This window comes from Rhinichthys klamathensis, unplaced genomic scaffold (assembly GCF_029890125.1).
Source record: "Rhinichthys klamathensis goyatoka isolate OS25496 unplaced genomic scaffold, OSU_Roscu_1.1 h1tg000247l_1, whole genome shotgun sequence".
Classification (NCBI taxonomy): Eukaryota; Metazoa; Chordata; class Actinopteri; order Cypriniformes; family Leuciscidae; genus Rhinichthys; species Rhinichthys klamathensis.
Window position 1 is genome coordinate 1,016,117 of NW_026606769.1, and position 23,564 is coordinate 1,039,680.

Sequence of the window (23,564 nt, forward strand, 5' to 3'; positions counted from 1 at the left end):
CTTTTGATTTTTCTATGTAAAGCACCTTGAATTACCATTGTGTATGAAATGTGCTATATAAATAAACTTGCCTTGCCTTGCCTTGTATCTCAATATTATATTTCTAAGTGGCCCAAGTTGTGTTTTTTTTTTTTTTTTTCAGTTAGATTGCCTCACTACAAAATTTCAACTGGATTCATGTTGGGCGCCTGGCTATGTGGTTCTGGAATAATGATAATGTTATTTGCAAGATTTTTTGCTGTTTTATTTCGTAATTGTCTTAAATGCCGACCAATGACTGACCGAAATGAATACATTTAAAAAAATGTCTGTGTATGAGGGTTTTATTTGTGTTGCATTGGATAGCAAAAACGTGTCTAGCTCCTTTTACTGAAAATATTATAGATTTCATAAACCACAATGCTTAGAGGAAGAATGGTACAATTTGTTTTTGGGCTTTATGTAAGTTTAACGTCTCAAAAGTTCTATGTATTTTCTTAAATCTGTCCTGGTTAACACAGATTGAATCTTGAACTCAATTTTTATTAAAAACTACTGTTGCTTCTCTCAGGTAAGCTGAAACTGATGTTTACCAGTGATTCAAATTTCTGTCAATGGTTGCGACAGAGCGCAACACGAGAGGGCGTGGCTACAGAGATCCACTGCCTTCAGTCATTGGTTTCCTCAAATCACGTGTGTTGTTGTCAAGATGGCGTCTCCGAATGGAGGTAAATTTTAATTCTTCTTTTCCCTGGTAGCATTAGTTGTTAATGTAGCCATGCAACGGACCAGTTAAACCGTTATGCTGTTCAGCATATCCTCTTAAAGAATTCACGAATTGAGTTTCAAAATAAGCTTTTACCTCGGAATAGCGTGATAAAATTGTTTAGAGTCAGTCATTAGCAAGCTAACGTTACGTGTAAGCGACATAAATTACTGTATTAAATAATTACGAATATAATGGTGCAGCGGTTACGCGAAGAAAACTTTTTTTTTGTATCTTGCATATATTTTTTAAATATGTGTTTTTGTATTTTTGTCAAGCATTGATATTCAATGCAGCTAGTTCAGCTTGATCACAACAATGCACTACTGACTGATGCTGACTGAGTAATCATAACTTAAACTCCCCCTCCAATGTGACCTGTCATAACATTACTTGTATACTAAATACTTTATCCTGAATAATACATGAGGATTGCTGTTCCCAAAGTCGCAGCATTTAAACTCACCTGTATTATTAATTTTATATGATCTGTTCTATTTTAATGAATGCTAATTCTTTTTGTTTGTTTCTCTGAACCAGTGTTGTAATAAAGAGTATAATTGTTTTTATATATATGTATATAGGTGAGGACTTTGAGTCCTCTCTGCTGAGTTTTGAAAAACTTGACCGGGCTTCACCTGACCTGTGGCCAGAGCAGTGTAAGTTTGATTGTCTAATTTTATTGAACAGTACTTTGTCATATTCACAGATACTTCACATATGACCCAAAGTTACATTGGTTGAAATACTCTAAGTGCATTAGTTTATTACAGTAGCTTTTTTTTATGTATCTGAATGTTGTTTGAAAGTCCCATGTAGTCCTTTGATATTTTAACAGTACCGGGTGTCTCAGAATTTGCTGCATCCTTCAAAAATGTGAGTAAAAAAATCTAATTATAATAAATAATTTTCAAACATGAGAGATGAATTTAAGACTTTTGTTTGTTATTCCAGCCTATCACAAATTCTCCGCCCAAATGGATGGCTGAACTGGAGTCAGAAGATATTGAAATGTTGAAAGGTCTGCTGCCTTTTCCATTAATTAAAACAAATTAACATTGAGCCTCTTGATGCATCAGTTAGCAGCATTTTATTGTTATGGTCCCATGTGACCGGTGGGAAGAACCCCGGAAGTACAGTTAGACAACAATGCCTTGGAATACCAACCTGAAGCTGCTGCCGCGATTTACACTATTGGATGTTAATATCCAATATAGGATATGTATATAGTTCGTTCCTGCTTCTTTTTTTACGTTCTGAATTATATATATAAAAAAATAATTTGATTTATAAATGATTTTCACTGTATATAGTCTAAAGTATGAAAGAAACATATGTACATTTTTAGAATAACTAATTTCTACATTAAACACAACAATACGCCATCGCATCCGGTTTCATGGGTTTTCTTCCCACCGGAGCCATTTCAAAATGGCGGCTGCGTAAAATCAGCGTATAGTTAGATAAATTGCAATGTGAATTTAAAAAACTTTGTTCATTTTTATTAACTTATTTGTTCTGGCATTGGCATAGATCAATACAGACTAGATGTGATTGGTCTTCTTATTTTGTTTTAGAATTAGGAAGTTTGACCACAGCAAATCTGATGGAGAAGGTGAAGGGACTGCAGAATCTGGCTTATCAGTTGGGCTTGGAGGAGTGTAAGTAATCTTACCTCTGGTTTCACAGACAAGGCTTAAGCCTAGTTCCAGACTTTGAGCTGTTTTAACGGAAAGCAACTTGTACTGATATATCTTAAAATATTTCACTGCCATTGTTTTGTCTCAAGATGCACACCAGTAAAGTTGTTTTTCTAAGGCACGTTTATAAAAGCTACTTAAATGCCCTTGTTAAACTAAAGTGTAATCCTGGCCTTAGTTTCAAACAGTCAGTGCATCAGTGCACTGTTTATGTGACTTTAAAAAGCCTCCACTAGATGGTGGTATTACCAAAGAGGAGGAAAGTCATTCACAAATGCAATAGCATGTCACATATTAAGACATTTTACACATCTACACTTTAACCACAAATTATTGGTCAGGAAATTATCAAAATGTAATCAAATTCACTACTTAAAAATCCATTGCTGCCTCAGAAAAACATTAAAGACAGAATGAAGTTTTTGGCAGAATATGGGAAGTTTGATTCTGAGTGGTTCAGCAGAGTTGTGTGGAGTGAATCATAATGAAACATGAGTTGCATGGTGATGCTCCAGAGGGGTGTCTTCGGAAATCTGGTAAGAACTATAAATGCATCTCTACCACAGTAGAGCATGGAGGAAGAACTGTCATTGTGTGTGGGGAGACTTTTTAGCTGCTGGTATTGCTGAGCTACTTCACTATGAAAAATCATGCAATGCTTTGGAGTACAGGAGAATGTTGCAAAATGCCTTTCTTCCCATGATTGAAAAGTTGTTATCTAAAGAGGAATGATCAGATGTTATTTTTCAACAAGACAATGCTCCTGCCCAAATTGCAAAGACAACCAAGAAGTGGCTTGAGAACAAGTCCATCAGCCTCATGTTTTAGCCTGGCCAGATTCCAGATTTGAACCCTAAAGTGAATATTTAATATAGTGAATATAATATACCAGCAGCCATATCACCCTGTAGCCCAAGACTGGTTGCCCACTGAAGCTAAGCAGGGCTGAGCCTGGTTAGTACCTGGATGGGAGACCTTCTGAGAAAACCAAGTTGCTGCTGGAAGAGGTGTTAGTGAGGCCAGCAGGGGGTGCTCACCCTGTGGTCTGTGTGGGTCCTAACGCCCCAGTATAGTAATGGGGACACTATACTGTCAAAGAGCACCGTCCTTCGGATGAGACGTTAAACCGAGGCCCTGACTCTCTGTGGTCACAAAAAATCCCAGGATGCCTTTCGAAAGAGTAGGGGTGTAACCCCGGCATCCTGGCCAAATTTGCCCAGTGGCCTCTGTCCATCATGGCCTCCTAATCATCCCCATATATATATATATATATATATATATATATATATATATATATATATATACATACACTCACCGGCCACTTTATTAGGTACACCTGTCCAACTGCTCGTTAACACTTAATTTCTAAGCAGCCAATCACATGGCGGCAACTCAGTGCATTTAGGCATGTAGACATGGTCAAGACAATCTCCTGCAGTTCAAACCGAGCATCAGTATGGGGAAGAAAGTTGATTTGAGTGACTTTGAACGTGGCATGATTGTTGGTGCCAGAAGGGCTGGTCTGAGTATTTCAGAAACTGCTAATCTACTGGGATTTTCACCCACAACCATCTCTAGGGTTTACAGAGAATGGTCCGAAAAAGAAAAAACATCCAGTGAGCGGCAGTTCTGTGGGCGGAAATGCCTTGTTGATGCCAGAGGTCAGAGGAGAATGGCCAGACTGGTTCGAGCTGATAGAAGGGCAACAGTGACTGAAATAACCACTCGTTACAACCGAGGTATGCAGCAAAGCATTTGTGAAGCCACAACATGCACAACCTTGAGGCGGATGGGCTACAACAGCAGAAGACTCCACCGGGTACCACTCATCTCCACTACAAATAGGAAAAAGAGGCTACAATTTGCAAGAGCTCACCAAAATTGAACAGTTGAAGACTGGAAAAATGTTGCCTGGTCTGATGAGTCTCGATTTCTGTTGAGACATTCAGATGTTAGAGTCAGAATTTGGCGTAAACAGAATGAGAACATGGAACCATCATGCCTTGTTACCACTGTGCAGGCTGGTGGTGGTGGTGTAATGGTGTGGGGGATGTTTTCCTGGCACACTTTAGGCCCCTTAGTGCCAATTGGGCATCGTTTAAATGCCACGGCCTACCTGAGCATTGTTTCTGACCATGTCCATCCCTTTATGGCCACCATGTACCCATCCTCTGATGGCTACTACTTCCACCATGTCACAAAGCTCTAATCATTTCAAATTGGTTTCTTGAACATGACAATGAGTTCACTGTACTAAAATGGCCTCCACAGTCACCAGATCTCAACCCAATAGAGCATCTTTGGGATGTGGTGGAACGGGAGATTCGCATCATGGATGTGCAGCCGACAAATCTGCGGCAACTGTGTGATGCCATCATGTCAATATGGACCAAACTCCCTGAGGAATGCTTCCAGCACCTTGTTGAATCTATGCCACGAAGAATTGAGGCAGTTCTGAAGGCAAAAGGGGGTCCAACCCGTTACTAGCATGGGGTACCTAATAAAGTGGCCGGTGAGTGTATATATATATGCCAATTAGCTTCATCACTATGTCTCCTCTCCACCAGTAAGCTGGTGTGTGGTGGGCGTTCTGGCGCAATATGGCTGCCGTCGCATCATCCAGGTGGATGCTGCACACTGGTGGTGGTTGAGGAGATTCCCCCTTCTGTTAACCGCTTTGAGTGCCGAGAAAAGCGCTATATAAATGTAATGAATTATTATTATTAATTATATTTGGTCTCACATTAAACTCAAACTAACTTGGAGACATTTTTCAACTACCGGTACTCATGAACTGTTTGAAGCCATCAACAACACACTCTTTTTCCTGCAAAAAGCTGTCTTGCAATTTTACCCACACGGCTTAAAGGGGTCCTATTATGCCCTTTTACGAAGTCTTGGTTTTGTTTTTGGGGTGTACTAGAAAATATTTTTTATTTTTATTATTTTTCACATATTTTACATTATTACAGCTCCTGTATCCCCAGTCTGTTTGAACGTGTTGTTTTCGAAGCCCCTCCTTCTGTAATATGAAATGGGCTGTGATTGGTTAGCTGTCCCAGTGTGTTGTGATTGGCAGCGCTTAGCGTGTGTTCGGGAAATGTCATGCCCCTTCATAACCGCAAGCTCTACTCAGATGTAAATATTAACGATGGCATCAATTTCAAACTATTTTAAGCACGATTCAGAGCCTGACAATGTTAACGAACAAGAGGATTGTGCTGAACGTTTTTCAAGCACGGACTTTGCAAGCACGGATTTCACAGGACGTTTCAGAGTGGAATTTTTGTAATTTTCTTATAGATACGATGTTATCCACCTTTTATTCATATTTGTTGGAAAACTATGGTAAAACAAACAGTAATCAATCACAAAATCATGGATAATTCCTAAGGGGGATGTTTCCTAAGGGGCGATTTAACAAAAGCAAGAGCTTACAAAAGCTAAAGTAAACACTAGATCAATACTGTAATGTTAGTTAGCAGGCTACTGGAGGCACAGCTTTACATAATAAAGCTTTACATAATATCTATCAAAGCAACTACATAAAACTTATAGTTGTAACTGTTAATAGAAAACACAACTACAAATAATAAGACACAGTTACAAGTTGTGATCCATAAACAACAGATTGTCCTGACAAAATGTGAATGGCTACGTCTTTCAGGAGAAGCTTTGGTGCGTATAGCCTGCATTGTACTCTCTTCTGGAAGCTGTTCTCTGTAAAATGTGCAGCGCACAGACAAACATTGAGGTTATAATGTTCAGGAAATAAATTTTAACCTCTAAGTTCGTCAACCTTAGGACAAACTTTTTCCGGGATGTAAAAAACGCCGACAACAACTCATCCTCTTCTCTTCTCTACATGGCCTTTCCCCTTTTGTTGCTTGTCTCTGGGGGCAGGGTTTATGTACATTTTAGGCTTCATGATGTCACCAACCCGGGAAGAAGCTTGTTGTAGTCCCTACCAGCCGTTTGTTGTAGTCCTTAAAAAGCGATTTCTGTAAAAGAAAATATCTCCCTTTGCATTGAACTTTGAGCGTCGTAACTTTGCCGATGTTTATGCTCAAACAGCAACATTACACACTAACTAAAGTTAAAAAAGTGAAATCACAAATCAAGGTCCCCTTTAAACTTTTAAAGAAAATAAAGGGGAAAGCTATTCTGTGCTAAGCTACTTTATCTACAGTATTTGTGTAATACTTATTTCCTGACCACTGATTTGTGATTAAAATGGTTAAGACCATTAAATAATTTGCCATTTTTTGGCTTGGCCCATTTTTCTTTTGCCCAGGAGTGTAGTCAATCGAAAAACAGTTTCCCCCTGCTGTTAGATTTACGATACAGGTTCTTTAAAACGCATAAACTATTATAAATAATCTAGAATGTAAATCTGTTTGAAACCTACCTGAAAAATGACTACCATCATTACTCAAAAAATATATACGGTATATTTTTGTTTATTTTATTTGATAAGTCTCAAATGAATCCCCTCTCTATATTTAAACAGAACTGGCTTGTTGCCCAGTGGCTCTGAAATGTTATATCACAGACTTGCTAGAGGTAGTCTTAATCCATACTGGCAGGATTACAGGAAAGATAAGTGTTTTCATGATTTACCAAATGAAAATGGGCATCAGATGTACAGATCTTGCACAATTTGAAAGTGACTACTGCAAATCATTTGTAAACACTTGTTTCAAATATATTACATTCCATCTGGCATTTTTGACCTTTTGTGCGGCATGTTCAAAAACATCCCTCAACAAGATTTCCTTTCAATGAGAAACGTAGGGTGAATTCAGGTAAAATCTCAGTCAAAAGTTTAAACTTTACCCTTTTATGGACCCTTTTCCCAGACTATGATGAATCTTTTTTTCATTTACATTTTTATAACGCTAGTACCATGTCAGTAAATGACAAAAAATAATAATAATTACCGCTGTTGTGAGGGTGTTTCTACAACAGCTGAGGCAGAGATGGCAAATTTGACATCTTTCTCTCTTCTAACTTCTGTAATCAATCTCTTACTTAACTATGACAACTTCCGCTTCTGAGAGCCCCAGAAACATGAAAAAGGTCCATTTTGAACAAATGTATTTATTCTGAATCTACATAAAAAACCGTTTTGACTTACTCGTTCATTAATTATTCTATTACATTTGAGTGAAAGGGATCTCCATATTACTTACCTTTGTCTTTGGTTGTAAATGGTGCATACAATAATAACATAATGTAATATATTAATACTTTCCTCTGTTCTGTTATATTTATTAGACCAAGCATAAGTTATATTATTTTGTGGATATTTTTAATGCATCATTTCATGTTTTATCATTTAATATTTAGAATATCCCATAGCAATTATTATTAAAAAAAAAATCTGTGAAAGTGCATGCATTAATGCTGTCTAAATGCAGATTTCTGGGGTTAATGCTATGTAACGATGGCAAGTAGAAAGGCATAACCGGAGTCTTTTCTGCCTCCATTTAATATGTTTGACTTTGCGCTCAGTAGGCTTCCTAGCAGTGTAATAAGTCAACCTAGATGTCTCCACCCTCCAGTCATTTTATCCTCTGCTTTTTCATGGTGATTTCTGTAGGAATGCAACATACTACAAGACATGTATTCTTTTTAACTGGAGTAAGAAAATTAATTTCCAATGCTGGAAGCAGGTCCTCGCCATCTAATATATAACCTGTGCATGACAAAATTGTGATTTAGTGTGAGTTTGTGTACACATTTGTTTCTTATATATCTTTGGCTATACACACACTGGTTACTTAAGTCTCTGGTCAAACTTGTGTAAGGGGTGTACAGTCAAAGACCCAGAACCAGATATGAAGAATGAAGACCCGGAGTCAGAATTATAAAAAATTAAAGAAAAGTTTTACTGAAGATAGTTTGCATTTTCATCAGCAGAAGTCAGCTTCAAGACTCACACAGGAGTTCGTAGGCCGCCCCGCTTACAGTTACAAAGATCACAGCAGTTATACCATTTCCAAGGTCTAAGCTACGTCATTGCTTACAGGTTGAATGATTCTCATTGGCTAAGAAACATTAAGAGCCTAAACAATTTAACACATGTGAGGAGATAGGGACTATCGCCATTAGTCAAGATAGTTGTCGTCCACTCATTGGATTTAGGTCTGTGGTGGCCTCGCAGGTTAGAGAAGGGCGCCGGGGTGTCTGGTCCGACCGTCCAGAACCTACATAGAATGTCATACGCACACACACACAAATAACAGACACTAGCAAATAACAGCTCCCATCAAGGCTGAAGAGAGTCTGAGCTCCTTATTATCAGTTAAGTATACCAAAACATAATGCTAAAACATTCACTCGTTTGGGAGAAAAACAGATCACTGGCATTTACTCCCAAGGAAGGAAATATACTGGAAAGAATACATTTTAATACAACAATTAAAGTTTGATAGTAACGCTCAATATAGCTTGACTATATGTCCAGCGAAGAATCATATGTGCCCACGCTGCCTTTAGGACCCTCTAACCTTTCTACTGATCCCAGAGAAAGAGACAAACGGCCTTGTGGGTTACGTGGCCTTCGTGTCCTGCGTGTACTACGTGCAATCTCAAAGTAAGATTGGAATGCACCTAAAAGAAACTGGTTACTTGCATCCATGCATTTAAGAAAATATAATTTCACAGGCACAAAGAATATAAAAATTATTATGTGATAATGAATATATTTGATTATTGATTTTTATAAAGGAAGTATATAACCATTCAAAATGATATATGATTATATATGTATTTGAAGAGGCAAGGGATTTTGACCAACCCTTCACTTGGTTCTGTAATGTGGAAAATATACTGGTGAAGTGATGAGAGGTCTCCTTGTGAGTTCACTGTTGATTTTTAAAATCTCCATCAAGACGGATGATTAAAGTAGGCTTGTTCAACCAAGATTATGCCAAACATAATTTGTCACAGCTCTAAGCTATTGAGCGAAATAATAGTTAGAAAATAGTCAGCTGCTTGAACTCCACAAGTTTTTTGGAACATTAAGTTATCATGTTTCAAAGGCCGTCTTGTTATTCAGTGGAAGAAAGAAAATCTGACCATCGATACAAAGGCATTCAATCGGAAATATTTCATATTCATTTTACCCGTTCTTAAGTTGAAGAAGTTCAAGAAATTAATACTTTCAGTCAGCAAGGATGCATTGCATTGATCTAAAGTGACAGTAAAGACATTTACAATTTTACCAAATATTTCCATTTCAAATAGAACTTTCTATTCATCAAAGAATTCTGAAATGTATTACAGTTTCCACAAAAATATTAAGCAGCACAACTGTTTTCAACATTGCTGAAATGTTTCTTGAGCTTAGAATGATTTCTGAAGGATCATGTGACATTAAAGACTGGAGTAATGACTGCTGAAAATACCACAAATTACATTAAAGGGTTAGTTCACCCAAAAATGAAAATTATGTCATTAATGACTCACCCTCATGTCGTTCCAAGCCTGTAAGACCTCCGTTCATCTTCGGAACACAGTTTAAGATATTTTAGATTTAGTTCGAGAGTTTTCTGTCCCTCCATTGAAAATGTATGTACGGTATACTGGCCTTGTCCAGAAAGGAAATAGAGACATCCTCAAAGTAGTCCATGTGTGAGTGTGGGTTTGACATCAGTGGGTTAGTTAGAATGTTTTGAAGCATCGAAAATACATTTTAGTCCAAAAATAACAAAAACTATGACTTTATTCAGCATTGTACTCTCTTCCGGTTCTGTTGTCGAGCCGCGTTCAGTGACGCTGATGATGTAAGACGCTGCTGACGTGTTATCTGGTGCGCCCGAGCTTCGTTTACAGTCTGAGGGAGACGCACGCTGTAAACAAAATAATCTTCACAAACATGTCTAAGGATTTCAACACAGAGGAAGACTTGCATTTTTTTTGCCCAGCCATATTTATTTGAACCCGAATACACGGACGCACCAGATAACACGTCAGCAGCGTCACTGCGGACTCGTGAACGCGGATTGACAACAGAACCGGGAGACAATACAATGCTGAATAAAGTCGTAGTTTTTGTTATTTTTGGACCAAAATGTATTTTCGATGCTTCAAAACATTCTAACTAACCCACTGATGTCACATGGACTACTTTGATGATGTCTCTATTTCCTTTCTGGACAAGGACAGTATACCGTAGATACATTTTTAATGGAGGGACAGAAAGCTCTCGGACTAAATCTAAAATATCTTAAACTGTGTTCCGAAGATGTACGGAGGTCTTACGGGTTTGGAACGACATGAGGGTGAGTCATTAATGACATAATTTTCATTTTGGGTGAGCTAACCCTTTAAAAAGATTTTTTTTTTTTTAATTGTCATAGTATTTCACAATATTACTGTTTTTACTGTATTTATCATTAGACAAATGCAGCTTTGGTGATCATAAGAGCCTTCTTTCAAAAACAAATTCTACCAACCCCAAACGTTTGAACAGTAGTGTACATTATTATAATTGTTTCCTTGGATTACAATTTTCAAAATCTTTTTTTTTTTTTTTTTTTTTTGAGGTGGAAGAAAAGAAAAAAATTAGATGGAAAAAAAATCTGATTCACAAATTATGTTCTCAGGCGTTTGGACCCTTCTGTACACATATGTGTAACAACATGAATGTAAGGGAACTAAGCTGTAATCCGCTCTGTGCTTATATCAATTCATTACATTGTTCCGCATCATTTCAATATATTGTATATTTCAAAACCATAAAGATATTGTAAATAAGCGAACTCGTATGTAATGCCTCCTCCTCTGAGCAGACAGATATGAAATTATGATTATCATTCGGCTCAGAGCAGCATTTAACGCAGCGCCCTTTAATGCGGTGTGGTTTAATTTTCTTCCTTCTCCTAGCTGTCAGGGGAAGCCTTGTAAATCTGAGCTACTTTTTCATCATGTTTCTTTCTCTCTTCAGCACCTTTAAACGAGCTGACGAGAGGTAGTGTTAGGAGACGGGAGGGTGTGGAGGAGGAGGAAGATTTACTGCACCTTTGGCTTGACGGCCATTAAAGTCGTGATCTAGTTAATGGGGATAATGCAATCAGGCAGTGAAAGCTCACCCCAAAGGCAAGGTTATCAGCCACACATTTGTTCTATATATTTATTTATTTATTTTTTCAGCTCGGGCACATGCAGATGCCGAGCCTTTAGATGCATTAGCCGCATATGTTTGGGGTTGAAAAATATGAATAACGGCAGCATATATTAAGCTTTGATTAATCACGGACTTATGTTAAGCTTAAAACGTATAAATAATTGTATACTAAGTATTTTAATAGCTTGGTGTTGAGTGGGTCAGCACATTTTCTCATCTGTAACTGCTACATGAGGGGTGCGTAAACCTTTTGGGGGTGCGACCATAGGCTGATTAGAATATCATATGCATGTGTATTTATTTGTGTGTGTGAGCGTGACATGTGCCACACCAGTCTCCTTGGGGATGTTTACCCCTCCTCTCTTAGCTGAGTGACGCTGATCAGGGTCATTGTGGGAGGACCTGACGTGTGCCTACCCCTCCAGCCCCCCACCAGTACCCATCTGCTCCAGGCCGTGATGAATGCTGCTGTCGGGGGGCTGCTGAGCATGGTCATCAGGCCCATCCGCTCCCACAGGACCAGTCACTACACTGATAAGTACTGTTATTGAAGGTAATTGAATGGAGAGTGCTCCTCTGGGACAGCCAGGCCTCAGGCAATGCTGATGATATCTCTGATTCCACTGCGGCGGCTTGCACAGATGATGTAACACACTTGTTTCTACTTGAGTAATCGTGGTTTTTTTTTTGTTTTTTTAATGGGGTGGTGAATGATTTGGAAATATTTTGTAGGTATAACAAGATTACAACTGCATTTTTGTGTGTTTTGAAGCAAAATAAGCAGCAGGAAAGTAGGAATGCATAAAATCCATTAATAATGCCCACTAAGGGGTTTTCAAAACTCTCTAACCCTGAGGATTAAACATGAATAATACCTCAGATCGTGCAGCTTGTTGAGGAGAGGTGGGTTATTACTTTTATAAGTGATCCGATTTAGGATTACCAAAAACCATTTAAAAACTCTGGCAACCATTCTAGTATCATGGGGGCATGTTTTGTACAGTCAAGTGGCACTCACATTTTCTTCAGAAAATTTAGTAATTAGTTAGTCTAATGTTTCCCCAGACATATATGATATGTCATGATTTATTACAGATGCTACGGTAGGAGCATAATGGCTCAATGACAAAGAAGAGTGTCTACAATAAAGAAAAGGAACATTCTTTTTCAAAATTCAAGTTTAAACACACATGCCAAGTTTAAAATATTTCTTACTGTTTGTATTCATGTTGGTTTCATAGGATTTCTCAAAATGACTAGACATTTCATGTGGTGTAACAATCAAGTAAACAGCTATTTTAAAAAATATATTACCACCTTGAATACGTTAGGGTGTTTAAACAGTGTTTTAAATATCCATCCATGTGATGTCCAGAGGGGATATTTGTTTTTAATGACCCTACAAATTTGATTAAAATATATAATATATATATATAAAAAAAAAACATTTTAAATATGAGGGAAGAACAAAACACTAATCTTGGTTTAGATATTATCTGACAAAATTATTTTGCCAAAAAAAGCAAACTACAGTTACACAGGAAAGCTCACTGGAAAAAGCATACATTGACTAAAATATAAGTTATTAATATTTTGATGGTTCTCATGTTTTTGCATGTTCATAAATTTTGTATGACAGTCTGTCCAAAAATTATGTGCATTTCATTGCGTTCTCAAATAAAACAATTGCTTAATTTAATAATATTTTAATAAATGGTAGATATGTCAATTTTCCTGTAGGCTGGGTATATCTTGTGTGTGTGTGTCTGATCTAGCCTTGCCTTGTAATAAACAGGTCAAATTATCTGATATTTTAGAGACTTATTGACCTTGACATGCACTCATGTGTCTACAGGCGTCCTCTCTAATTTCCTTATTTTTTCTGCATGTTGGGTGCAACACATTGATTTTGATTTGGTGGACAAAACTTTTTAAAATATTAATTCGCTGTAAAGACATTTTGAAATAATAACAATAATATGGAAAATAAAAAATCAGTTTTTTTTAAATGAGGCTTTTTCCTTCATATCAAGACAGTATGACATTTTTGACCTCTTTACCTCCAAAAAAATTTCATTTTAATACAGAAATTAAAAATATGCTCAGAAGAGGTATGTTCAAGTGAATTGTGTGCATTAATGAATTGCATTTTTTTTTATGTATTTTTGAACAAATTAATAGATCCTCACTCAAAAACTGGTTGTGATGTTGTTGACCCATATGTGGTGCTCCATATTGCTCCAGATGCATATGATAAATATTGAAGATTCAGGAAGGAACAAAACTCTGGCTTGCAACATTCAAGAACCTCCTGCTGTTCAATCTGTTCTTGCACCCAGTATGAAGGTCAGACCCGTCCAGCGCTAATGGCCCCAATGTTCACTGCCTCCTCCCCTAGATCAATCTCTTCTCTATTAAGCGGAGTGTGTCGCTGAATATGATTGCAGTGATGCTACCCTACCCTAGTAATGTGCTTCCATCAATCCATCAGAGACACTCGACCGCAGGGGCAAGCAGTTATGAAGTGCTGCTAGATGACAGGCTGAGCTGGGGGAAAGCTCTCCTCGACTTTACTCTCCTCTGTCTTCCTGTCCTCTCATCTTCCCCTCCCCTCACACAGTCCTGCTCGCTTCCTGCATCTTTATGGCTGATATAGTGGCAGAATAAAGCAGGGAATGTTTGCGGTAACATTCAAAATATAATCCTTAACTTCACACTGCAAAAGTTTAAGTAAAAAAGTGTTTGTTTTCTGAAAAAATATCTAAACATTCTTAAATCAAGATACATTTGCTTGAGAAGCAAAATGAAAAGATATAGTCTTGTTTTCAAAAAAAAAAAAGTGACTATGCTTAAAACAAGAACATTTAGGGTAAGAAACATTCACTTTGAATTACATTTATTTTTATTTTTATTACCCCATTGGCAGATTTTTTTTCTTGTTTTAAGTATAAACTCACTTAATTTCGATAATTTATTTCAGAAAACACTTAGTACCTTAATTAAAGGGCAAGTTCACCCAAAAATGAAAATTCTGTTACCATTTACTCTCATGTCGTTCCAAACCCGTAAGACTTTCGTTCATCTTGGAAACACAAATTAAGATATTTCAATAAAGCCTGAGAGATTTCTGTCCCTCCATTGACAGTCCACGCAACTACTACTTTGATGCGTTAAAAAGTTCATAACGAGATCGTAAAACTAATCCATTTGAATTGAGCAGATTTTTTGACATGATTGCTTTATATAATGAACAGATTGAATTTAGGCGTTTATTCACATATAAACATTCATCAACTCACACACCAGTTATGATAAAAGGAAGCTCAAGCATGTTCGCTTGACATGCAAGAACCAATGAGGTTCATTCTCACGTGTTACAAAGCACGTTTGAGCTTCTGCAAGATAGAAGTCTTTTTTCTTGCGCGTCAAGCAGGTTCGGTTGAGCTTCTGTTTATGATGCTGATCAATTTTTATATGTGAATAACCTGAATTTAATCTGTTCATCATATAAAGCAACCGAGTCTCTACAAAAATTTGGACTAAACCATTTGATTCATATGGATTAGTTTTATCTCTTTATTAGTTTATCTCTCTGACATTTTTGAAGAGACAAAGTGATAGTTGCGTGGACTGTCAACGGAGGGATAGAAATCTCTCAGATTTCCTTAAAAATATCTTCATTTGTGTTTAGAACATGAATGACAGTCTTAGGGATTTAAAACAACACGAGGGTGAGTAATTGATGACCATTTACATTTTTTGGGTGAACTAATGCTTTAAGTAATTTTGCTTCTCAAGTAAATTTATCTTAATGTAGGAATGTTATAATATTCGCACTGCAATACAAGTCAAAAATACTGAGTAAGAAAATCATTTTTTGCAGTGCATTAATTAATTCCCTTTGACCCTGACATGCTATGACATCATTCAGACTCTTTGACTGCCCAGATACACCCGAACGTGGCTTAGAATTTAGACCAGTAAAGAGGGAAAGTGGAAGGAATTCATCTAAATCGCTCTCCCTTCTCTGTCCTAGCCGCCACCTCTGTCAACAGATCGGAAATGACACCTTATTTCCATAAATACATTAGGAATTCATTGGATTTTCTTTCCCAGCTAATCATAGCGCCTGTGTGAAACCTTTTAGGGTTTTTAATGAATGAATTTTGACTGATTGCCTATTAATAAGGACACCTCTTGAACAGGGATAGGCTGTGGCAGGGCTGGCAGTGTGCGTGAGTGCGTGTGTGTGTAATGATTCGTGGTGTCAAGCGGCTGGAGGGAGGGGTGAGAAGAGGAGAGCTCTCGGCTGGGACATTAAGAGGAAGCAGTGCCTCCCTTGGGAAATCACTCACCATGTCTGCATCTTAAATATCTCTGTGAAGTATCAATAAGTAGGTAATTGAATTTTGAACACAAACATGAGCATCAGGTGTATGTGTTCCAACGCGGGACGAGAGGGTGGGCCTGTGTGCGAGCGTGTGTCTGTCCTCCCCCGTCCCATGAGGCTTAGGCAGCGAGAATGGATGTTAAATCTATTAAATAAAGATTACTCCCCGTAATAGCCAAGTGGCAGTTTCAGATGCGCAACAGGGGCACGATTAGTGTGTTTGACTTCTAATGAAAGTGAATTGGGGCAGTCAGGTTTTGGAGAAAATTCAGTTTAAGGTCCAGGAATTCATTTTCTCCTCGGGGTTAAAAACAAGCCGTCTTGTCTCCAGATGTGCTTTATTGGCCTCTAAAAGATTCCCAAGATAAAAGAGCATCCATGACTGTTTAACTGTATTCATTTTGAAAGAAATTTGAAAGAAAAGTTTAATGGTAACATATAATTGATCATATTTCATTTAATGTGTCGTATGCAGACCAATGCATATATTATTTAATATATATATAAATGCAATAATCTATTGTAAATGTATAACATATATATATATATGTATGTGCGTGTTTATGTATGTACTATATTATGAATATGATATTACCATAATATCATGATGTATAAATTACAGATGTGTGTGTATGTGTATATATATATATATATATATATAATAGTCTTAATATAATATCAAGATGTATAATTTAATATTTGCAGATGTGTATATATTTATCATAATATATTTTAAAATAACCAAACATTGCATAACCGTTTGTATCACTATGATTTTGCTCATATATCGGCTTATTACGGTGTTACCATTATTTTGCCTATTAACTCATCATGAAGCATATTTGCTTCATTCAAATATGAACAAGTGTACATATACCATCAAGAAGATAATATGCCCTCTGGAATCCATAATATGCCATTTAGTATGGATGTCACCGGCAACAAGCTGCTGATTAACTAAGTACAGAATTAGTAATTGACCTTTCTAATCAACTAAACAAATCTCTAACTCCTGCTAATCAGTATTGATCTGCCCCGTCCAGTGACAGGACCAGCTTTGTGTGTGTGTAAATGCACATACTTGTCTCTGTGTGTGTGTGTGTGTTTGAGCAAGGCTTGCTGGCAGGACCCTCTACACTCCCCTTTTTAATCTAACTCACTCAATGCAAATCATTTCTCTTCTGCTCTGACGGGAATTGAGGATAAATGGAAATCTAATTAATGAGTGGATCAGAGGGGTGCACTCTGGTGAAGGGGTCTCATGGGAGAATGCTTGGCCAGACAGACTCCTGTATTGTTTTGGACTGAACATGTGAGGGAGATTGGGAGAGGGGTAGTAAGAGTTAGAGTAGGGTTGTTAGTTCAGCTATGACGAAGCTCTTTCCCCCTGTTTGTGGACCCCTCCAGAAACCAGTGGCCCATTTAACAAAACGTTAGCTGCCCTATCATTGACATTAAACCTGGGATTAAGACACACACATACTTATGGAAAGTACTTGAGGCACTAATCTCTCACATTGACACTGCAGTGGGATGTTTAATGATTGTTATATTTTATAATGCTCATCATTAAGTTTTTCACTTATAATGTTGAAATCTGTTGATTTAATATACTGAAGACTAAATTGACTTTCAGGCTTTACTCATAGCTCTCTCAGGGATCTAATGGGAGTCAAATGTCTACTGTTTGAACCTATGCCAAGGAAAATAGAAATAAGATGATTATTAATTTTTATTCCTGTGAATTTTAACTTTTGATGTACAATGCACTTTTAATGTGAGATATATTTTTGTAGTATGCTTGTTCTGTTTGTCTAGTTAGTTAAGCTTCATTCAACTCTTGGAAACTGGTTATGACACACACCATGTTACATTCAAAGTGTGTGTGATGAATATAAGGTTAATTAAAAGAATATTAAAATAAATTTGTAATATTCTAAAATACCTTTTAAGTATATTAGTATATGTAAAATATATTTTCTGTTGTGGGGTTAGTACATTTTAGGGCCAGTAGGTATTTCTTTCTTTTTTTGAAGAAGAAGAAATAATTCATACTTTCATTCAGCAAGTGACAGTAAAGACATGTATGGTGTTTATGGGTTTCAAATGAATGAAATAGATAATATAATGCTGTCCTTTGAACTTTCCATTCATCAAAGAATCCTGAAAAAAGTATCACGTTTTCCACAAAAATGTTTACCAGCACAACTGGTTTTAATATTGATAATAATAAGAAATGTTTCTTAAGCGCCAAATCAGCACATCATGTGACACTGAAAACTGGAGTAATGATGCTGAAAATGTAGCTTCGCCTTCACAGGAATAAAAATTACATTTTAAAGTAACACTATGTAGTTTTTCAACCTTCATAATATATTTCCAAGACCCTTGTGATGGTACATCGACTTACAATAGGTTAAATGACACGTCTGCCATAGCCTGACGTGGTCTGTATCGCTTTTACTTGCACTATGTAACTTTGGGTTTCGGGTAGTAACCCGAGCACAAAAAGAACTACAAAATTAGACTGCTTTACGGCATACGTCACTTCCCCCACCACTTCCTCAAATTGTCTGTGGCCATTGTTGATTCCAAAACCGGTGCTGGATAAACAGCGAGCGTGCGCGTGTGACCGTAGGCTGCGGTAGGCTAAATTATTTACGACAGCGGTAGTGGACAATTCCGCTTTCAACCTGTAGGGCGACCGCAGAGGAAAAGGTCCTTGGTGTTGCTTTAAAAAAAAAAAATTTATTTTATTTTGTCAATTAAGACAAATAAGAGACTTCTTTTAAAAACACTTCTTTTAAAAACATTAACAAATCTTACCGAGCCCAAACTTGTATTTTTTAAAACTATTGTTAGGTTTTATCACCTTATTTCATCTCCATTGTTTGTGGGGGTTTTTTGGCTTTTAAAAAAAAAAATGTTTGATGAGATGGTATGAAGTTCTAAATCTAAATCCAGGTTGCATCATGTTTAATCCAGTGATGGAAAGCTAAAGGTGAATCCACTGACACTTGCTCTTGTCATTAACACGCCACACAGGGCAGCTCATCTAAATTACAATTCCATCACATTATTTCATTAGCTGCCGCCCAACACCGTCGCTTACCCTGTCCCTCACTCCAATCATTTTCCTGCCTGAAAAACACAACCAACAGCTCATCAGTGCCTGTGTCAGCCTGACCACAGGAGGGGTCATGGCTGTTACACCTCCATTTCTAAAAGATAAGGAGAGTGTGCTGTAGATTATGTTGATGGAGCTTTGAGATTGAAGATGAAATAATGGGTCCATTAGAAACACTTTATTTTAGTACATTATATTTACTTCAATAATTACTCAGGATCTAGCTTTCTCTGATTAAAATATACCATGTTAAGTTACTTAACGTGCATCTGATAAGGTTTGGAGACTTTGTCTTTCATATAAGTCAAGTCAAGTCACATTTATTTATATAGCACTTTTTACAATACAGATTGTTTCAAAGCAGCTTTACAGAGATAACAGGAAAATAATGCAAAAAAGTTTTTTATACAGAAGAAAAAAGTGTCACAGTCCAGCTTAAGTTAGTTCAGTGATGTTTCATTTTATATATACTGTATATAGCCGCTCTGGAGTAAACCGTGATGTCATTGTTCAGCTATTGTATAATAGTGCCAATGCAGGCAGATCAATATTATTGTTGAATATTAAATTAAATGTTAAATTTAATGTCCCCAACTAAGCAAGCCAAGCCAATGGCAACAAAGGTGGAAAAAGGCAACAGTGGCAAGGAAACAAAACTCCATCAGGAGGCAGAATGGAGAAACAAACCTTGGGAGAACCCAGGCTCAGTCGGGGGCCAGTTCTCCTCTGGCCAATGAACAAACAGTGTATGATTATGATTCAGGCAGCATTATGTCAGAAGTCAGATTGGTTTGGAACAATCAGAATATTATCCAGTTCCATCTGGTTGAAGATCGGAGTCACGCCGGGATGGAGACGGGTTTGTTGAGGATCAGTGTTGATGGCTGTAGTGTCGATGGCTGTTGTGTCGATGAGGCCTTCACAGGGGAGAGTCTAGTTGACAATCTCTGCTGGCACTTCAATGATGCGTTGTGGTCGTGTCTATAACAGTGCAATAACCTGTTGACTTTATTGTCCTTTTCCAGCCCGAGAAATGACGAGAGGGAAATTCCTGAACATCTTGGAGAGACCCAAAAAGTGAAGACCCAGATGGCGACCGCTGACCTGTCGGGACAGCTACCACCTGATTGTGATCTTGTGAGGCAGAAAACAGTAGCATGATACGTTAGCTTTTAAATGCTTTCAATACGATTTGACTGATTTGGGGTCAAAACATCACAACAGCAATGCATCAATATATTTTGTATATATGTTCTCAAAAAGTTCTTTAAATGACAGGTGCTGAGTAGAAAGGGTAGGATAGTGGTGTGCTATTCAATAAATGTTCATAAATGTATTTATTTTTCACTCTGCTGTGTTTAATACAGTGTAATACAACTTCAATTGTTTTATTAAAAATTCACTTTTGTTTAAATGAAGTACAGTTGGTTGTGTTCGCCTACATGCCCTGTCGGAAAAAATGCAGATCTTCCTATTTTATTTAATTTTTTAGTACATTTTTAACACTTTTGCTTTTTGCATCTGCTAGTGAGGCTTTGCTTCCCATTGGCCAGCCAATGACGTTTTCTTGAAAGTAGCTTCCATGAAACAATGAGGGAGTTCATGAAGTAGTGTTCAAACTTTTAATTAGGGCAATAACTTCATGCCTGTGCCACTCCAGCGACTGCTCCATTAACGTCCCTCTTTTGCTCCGGACATGTGAAAGGCTTTGACATGAGAGTGCTTCCATGCCAGTGCAAGGCCATTTTATCTATTTAATGGGAATTGGAAGTTTTGAAGGCCCCCAGTACAAAACATTGCGTAAAAATAATATTGCTCATTGTCATTCCTGTTAACAAGAGTTGACATAATTACTAGGGCCATTTCTTCTCTAATTAGCACACTTCCAGGGACATTGGCGCGAACAGTCTGGGAGAAAAGGGAATCAGACAGGCATGCTGAACGGCAAACAAAGAACGCTCTGGCGAGCGTAATTAGGTGAGACAGTGGCCAGGACTGTTCTCGGCTGGAGATGTCGTAGAGGCTGCGGTTGGCGAGTGTTCGCTCCTGCTCCCACCAATTCTTTGGTGTGCGCCTCTCCCCCAGTGTCTAATAAGCCCCTAATTGTCTTTCTGATTCACATAGAACAAGGGAGCTGCTGGTGTAAACCATTCAAAACTACTGGTGTCTGATCCTGCTCTGGAGGCCCCAGATTTGCCCCTCATTTTTTTAACTGTCTAAACAAGCTTTTAAACAAGTTTAAAGAGAAGTGAGCTTGCAAATTCTCTGGAAAACAACCTTGACCTCTGGCAAATAGTCTCACATACGTATATGTATCTCTGTACTGTTGTTGATCTTTTATTAAAGGCCCCAATATACTTCAAGCGAAACCAAAGAACAAACTGCTGTGACGTCATTTCAAACCAAATAAGGCCGTTCAAGTTCGTTTGAAGTTTGTTTCGAGAGTTCAAAGCTGCTTGCAAACTTTCCGGAAAAGTTCGCTCTGGCTGGTAAACACCTTCAAGCTATCATTCAAATTACTGTGCTGATTATGTAATGGGTAGTTGTGCTTCTTTGATGTTGAAATCTTCTCTGGTTAATTTCTGTTCAGTCCGTCGATGTAAAAACATTGAACACACTGGAGAGCTGCTTTATAGTAGAAATTTCATTTGTAATTCTAATTGAAAGCAACACTAGCTGTTTCCTTTCCAAAGTTGCTAATTTAACTTAGGCGCAAAATTGGAAAATCGCACAAAACATTTGCGAATAAAGCAGCATTTCCTTTCCATGTGTTCAAGAGAACAAAATCGTAGTTTTTCCTCCATCGTAAATGATTTGCATCTCAGAGCGCGCAGATGCAACACTGTCATGTTATCTTCGTATGACCTCACTCGTACGATTTGTCTAAACCCCAGTGATGGGTAGGTTTAGAGGCGGGCTCAGGGGTAGGTCTTTCGTATGAATTCATACGAATTGGCCAACTCGTAAAATATGTAGGATTTAGCAAAAATCGTACGAGTGAGGTCGTATGAATTCGTACTAATTAGTGACCTCGTAAAATACGTACAAATTGCCATGAGAACGGGTTAGAAGGTTCTGGGAGGGAATTAAACCAAATCATTCTGATGACAGACTTGGGCTCATGCATTTCTGAGTGACCAAACCAACATTTGAGATGCTGTGCAATAAAATAGGTCCGCTGGTTAGTCCAGTTATCCAATCACATCCACTGTTGAGGCAAAGTCACAAAAGTGTTTTGTTCCACATTGAGTGATTTTTTTGGTATGTGTGTTTCCATCGTAGTAAAAATAAATAAATGGAAACATAGCTACTTGCTTTAAAGCAATCTATTGTATAATGTGTTAAATAAACGTGAAATTACTTGACTAAAGTGCGGAATTCCCAAGCTAAGGCAAACATATCCACATCGCTATGATCAGATCTTAACAGCTCTTTTCTCACCGCTGTCATTTTTGCTGTTTTTATTTTGTTATTGAGAGGAAAGTGCACTGCACATATTTACATGTTCATTTAAATCCCACTCCAAGCAGTGCGAGTGGCATTGGGATGTTAGCTAACAGTATTCTGCTTTTCAGGTATTTCAAACTTTTTTTTACCCCTAAGTGAAGAAGGAAAAAGCCATTATCGTGGCCATGATTATATCGGGACCTTAAAGGGTTCTTCGGATGCAAAATTCACTTTTATATGGTGTTTGCATATAAATGTGTCTTTGCAGTGTGTGGACACAACCACCATACAATGAAAAAAATCCATTCACTCTTTTTTTTTTTATCCTCGAAAACCCTAAACACTCTCAATAATCAAGCCGTTTGGATTTTCTGAGCAATATGATGTCATATTGCTCATGCTCCGCCCACGGCCACTGACGGACTGTCCCGTATTAGCATATTTCCGCCCTCAGCCATTTGTATACTGTCTGCCAAGGCAGCACTTGTGTCAACACGCCCCACGGAAGAGAGGGGTGGGGTGAGCAGTTGCTCATTATCATTTAAAGAGACATCCACCGAAACGGGTCGCTGTGAGCTGTTTTTGAGGAGGTAAAAAGGGTGTTGTTTTACACAACCATTGAGCAATTTTAACCAAAGTATGTTACAAACTTTACATGAAGACCCTAAAGAATCATACCAACTTGTGGAAAATAGGCATCCGATGACCCCTTTAAAGTCAGTATGAAACGGAAGTCTTATATCTAAGTGAAATGGCTTCTCAAACAAGAAAAAATGTAGGGCTACACTTGATTTTGTCCAAAAGGAATTGTTTGAATCATTGTGGTTTGCTATTGGTTGTCCCACCCTCACACCGAAAATCGCATCATGGGAGAAGATAAGAGATGTCATTGCAAGGAGAGGGGAAGTTATTTTGATTAAAGATTATGAGAGCTCTTTTTTTTTAAAGAAAGATGGGTGCAATAAATCATTTATTTAAAAAAATGATAAATACTGCAATATTTCATAAAAAAACAACACTTG

General features: G+C 37.6%; 1 protein-coding gene across 1 annotated transcript; it reads left to right on the plus strand.

Moving 5' to 3' along the window:
• The first annotated feature begins 610 nt into the window (after positions 1-610).
• On the plus strand, positions 611-20,513 carry lin52 (lin-52 DREAM MuvB core complex component). Its single transcript, XM_056266327.1, has 6 exons — positions 611-707; positions 1,330-1,404; positions 1,584-1,621; positions 1,700-1,766; positions 2,323-2,406; positions 20,121-20,513. Exons 1-6 carry the CDS (start codon positions 689-691, stop codon positions 20,174-20,176), a joined length of 339 nt encoding a protein of 112 aa, XP_056122302.1. The 5' UTR covers positions 611-688; the 3' UTR covers positions 20,177-20,513.
• Positions 20,514-23,564: the final 3,051 nt, after the last annotated feature.

Bases quoted from the DNA above. Each gene is read 5' to 3' on its own strand.
- lin52 (XM_056266327.1), top strand. The intron at 1,405-1,583 runs GTAAGTTTGATT...ATATTTTAACAG, and splicing joins TGACCTGTGGCCAGAGCAGT to TACCGGGTGTCTCAGAATTT. The intron at 1,767-2,322 runs GTCTGCTGCCTT...ATTTTGTTTTAG, and splicing joins AGATATTGAAATGTTGAAAG to AATTAGGAAGTTTGACCACA.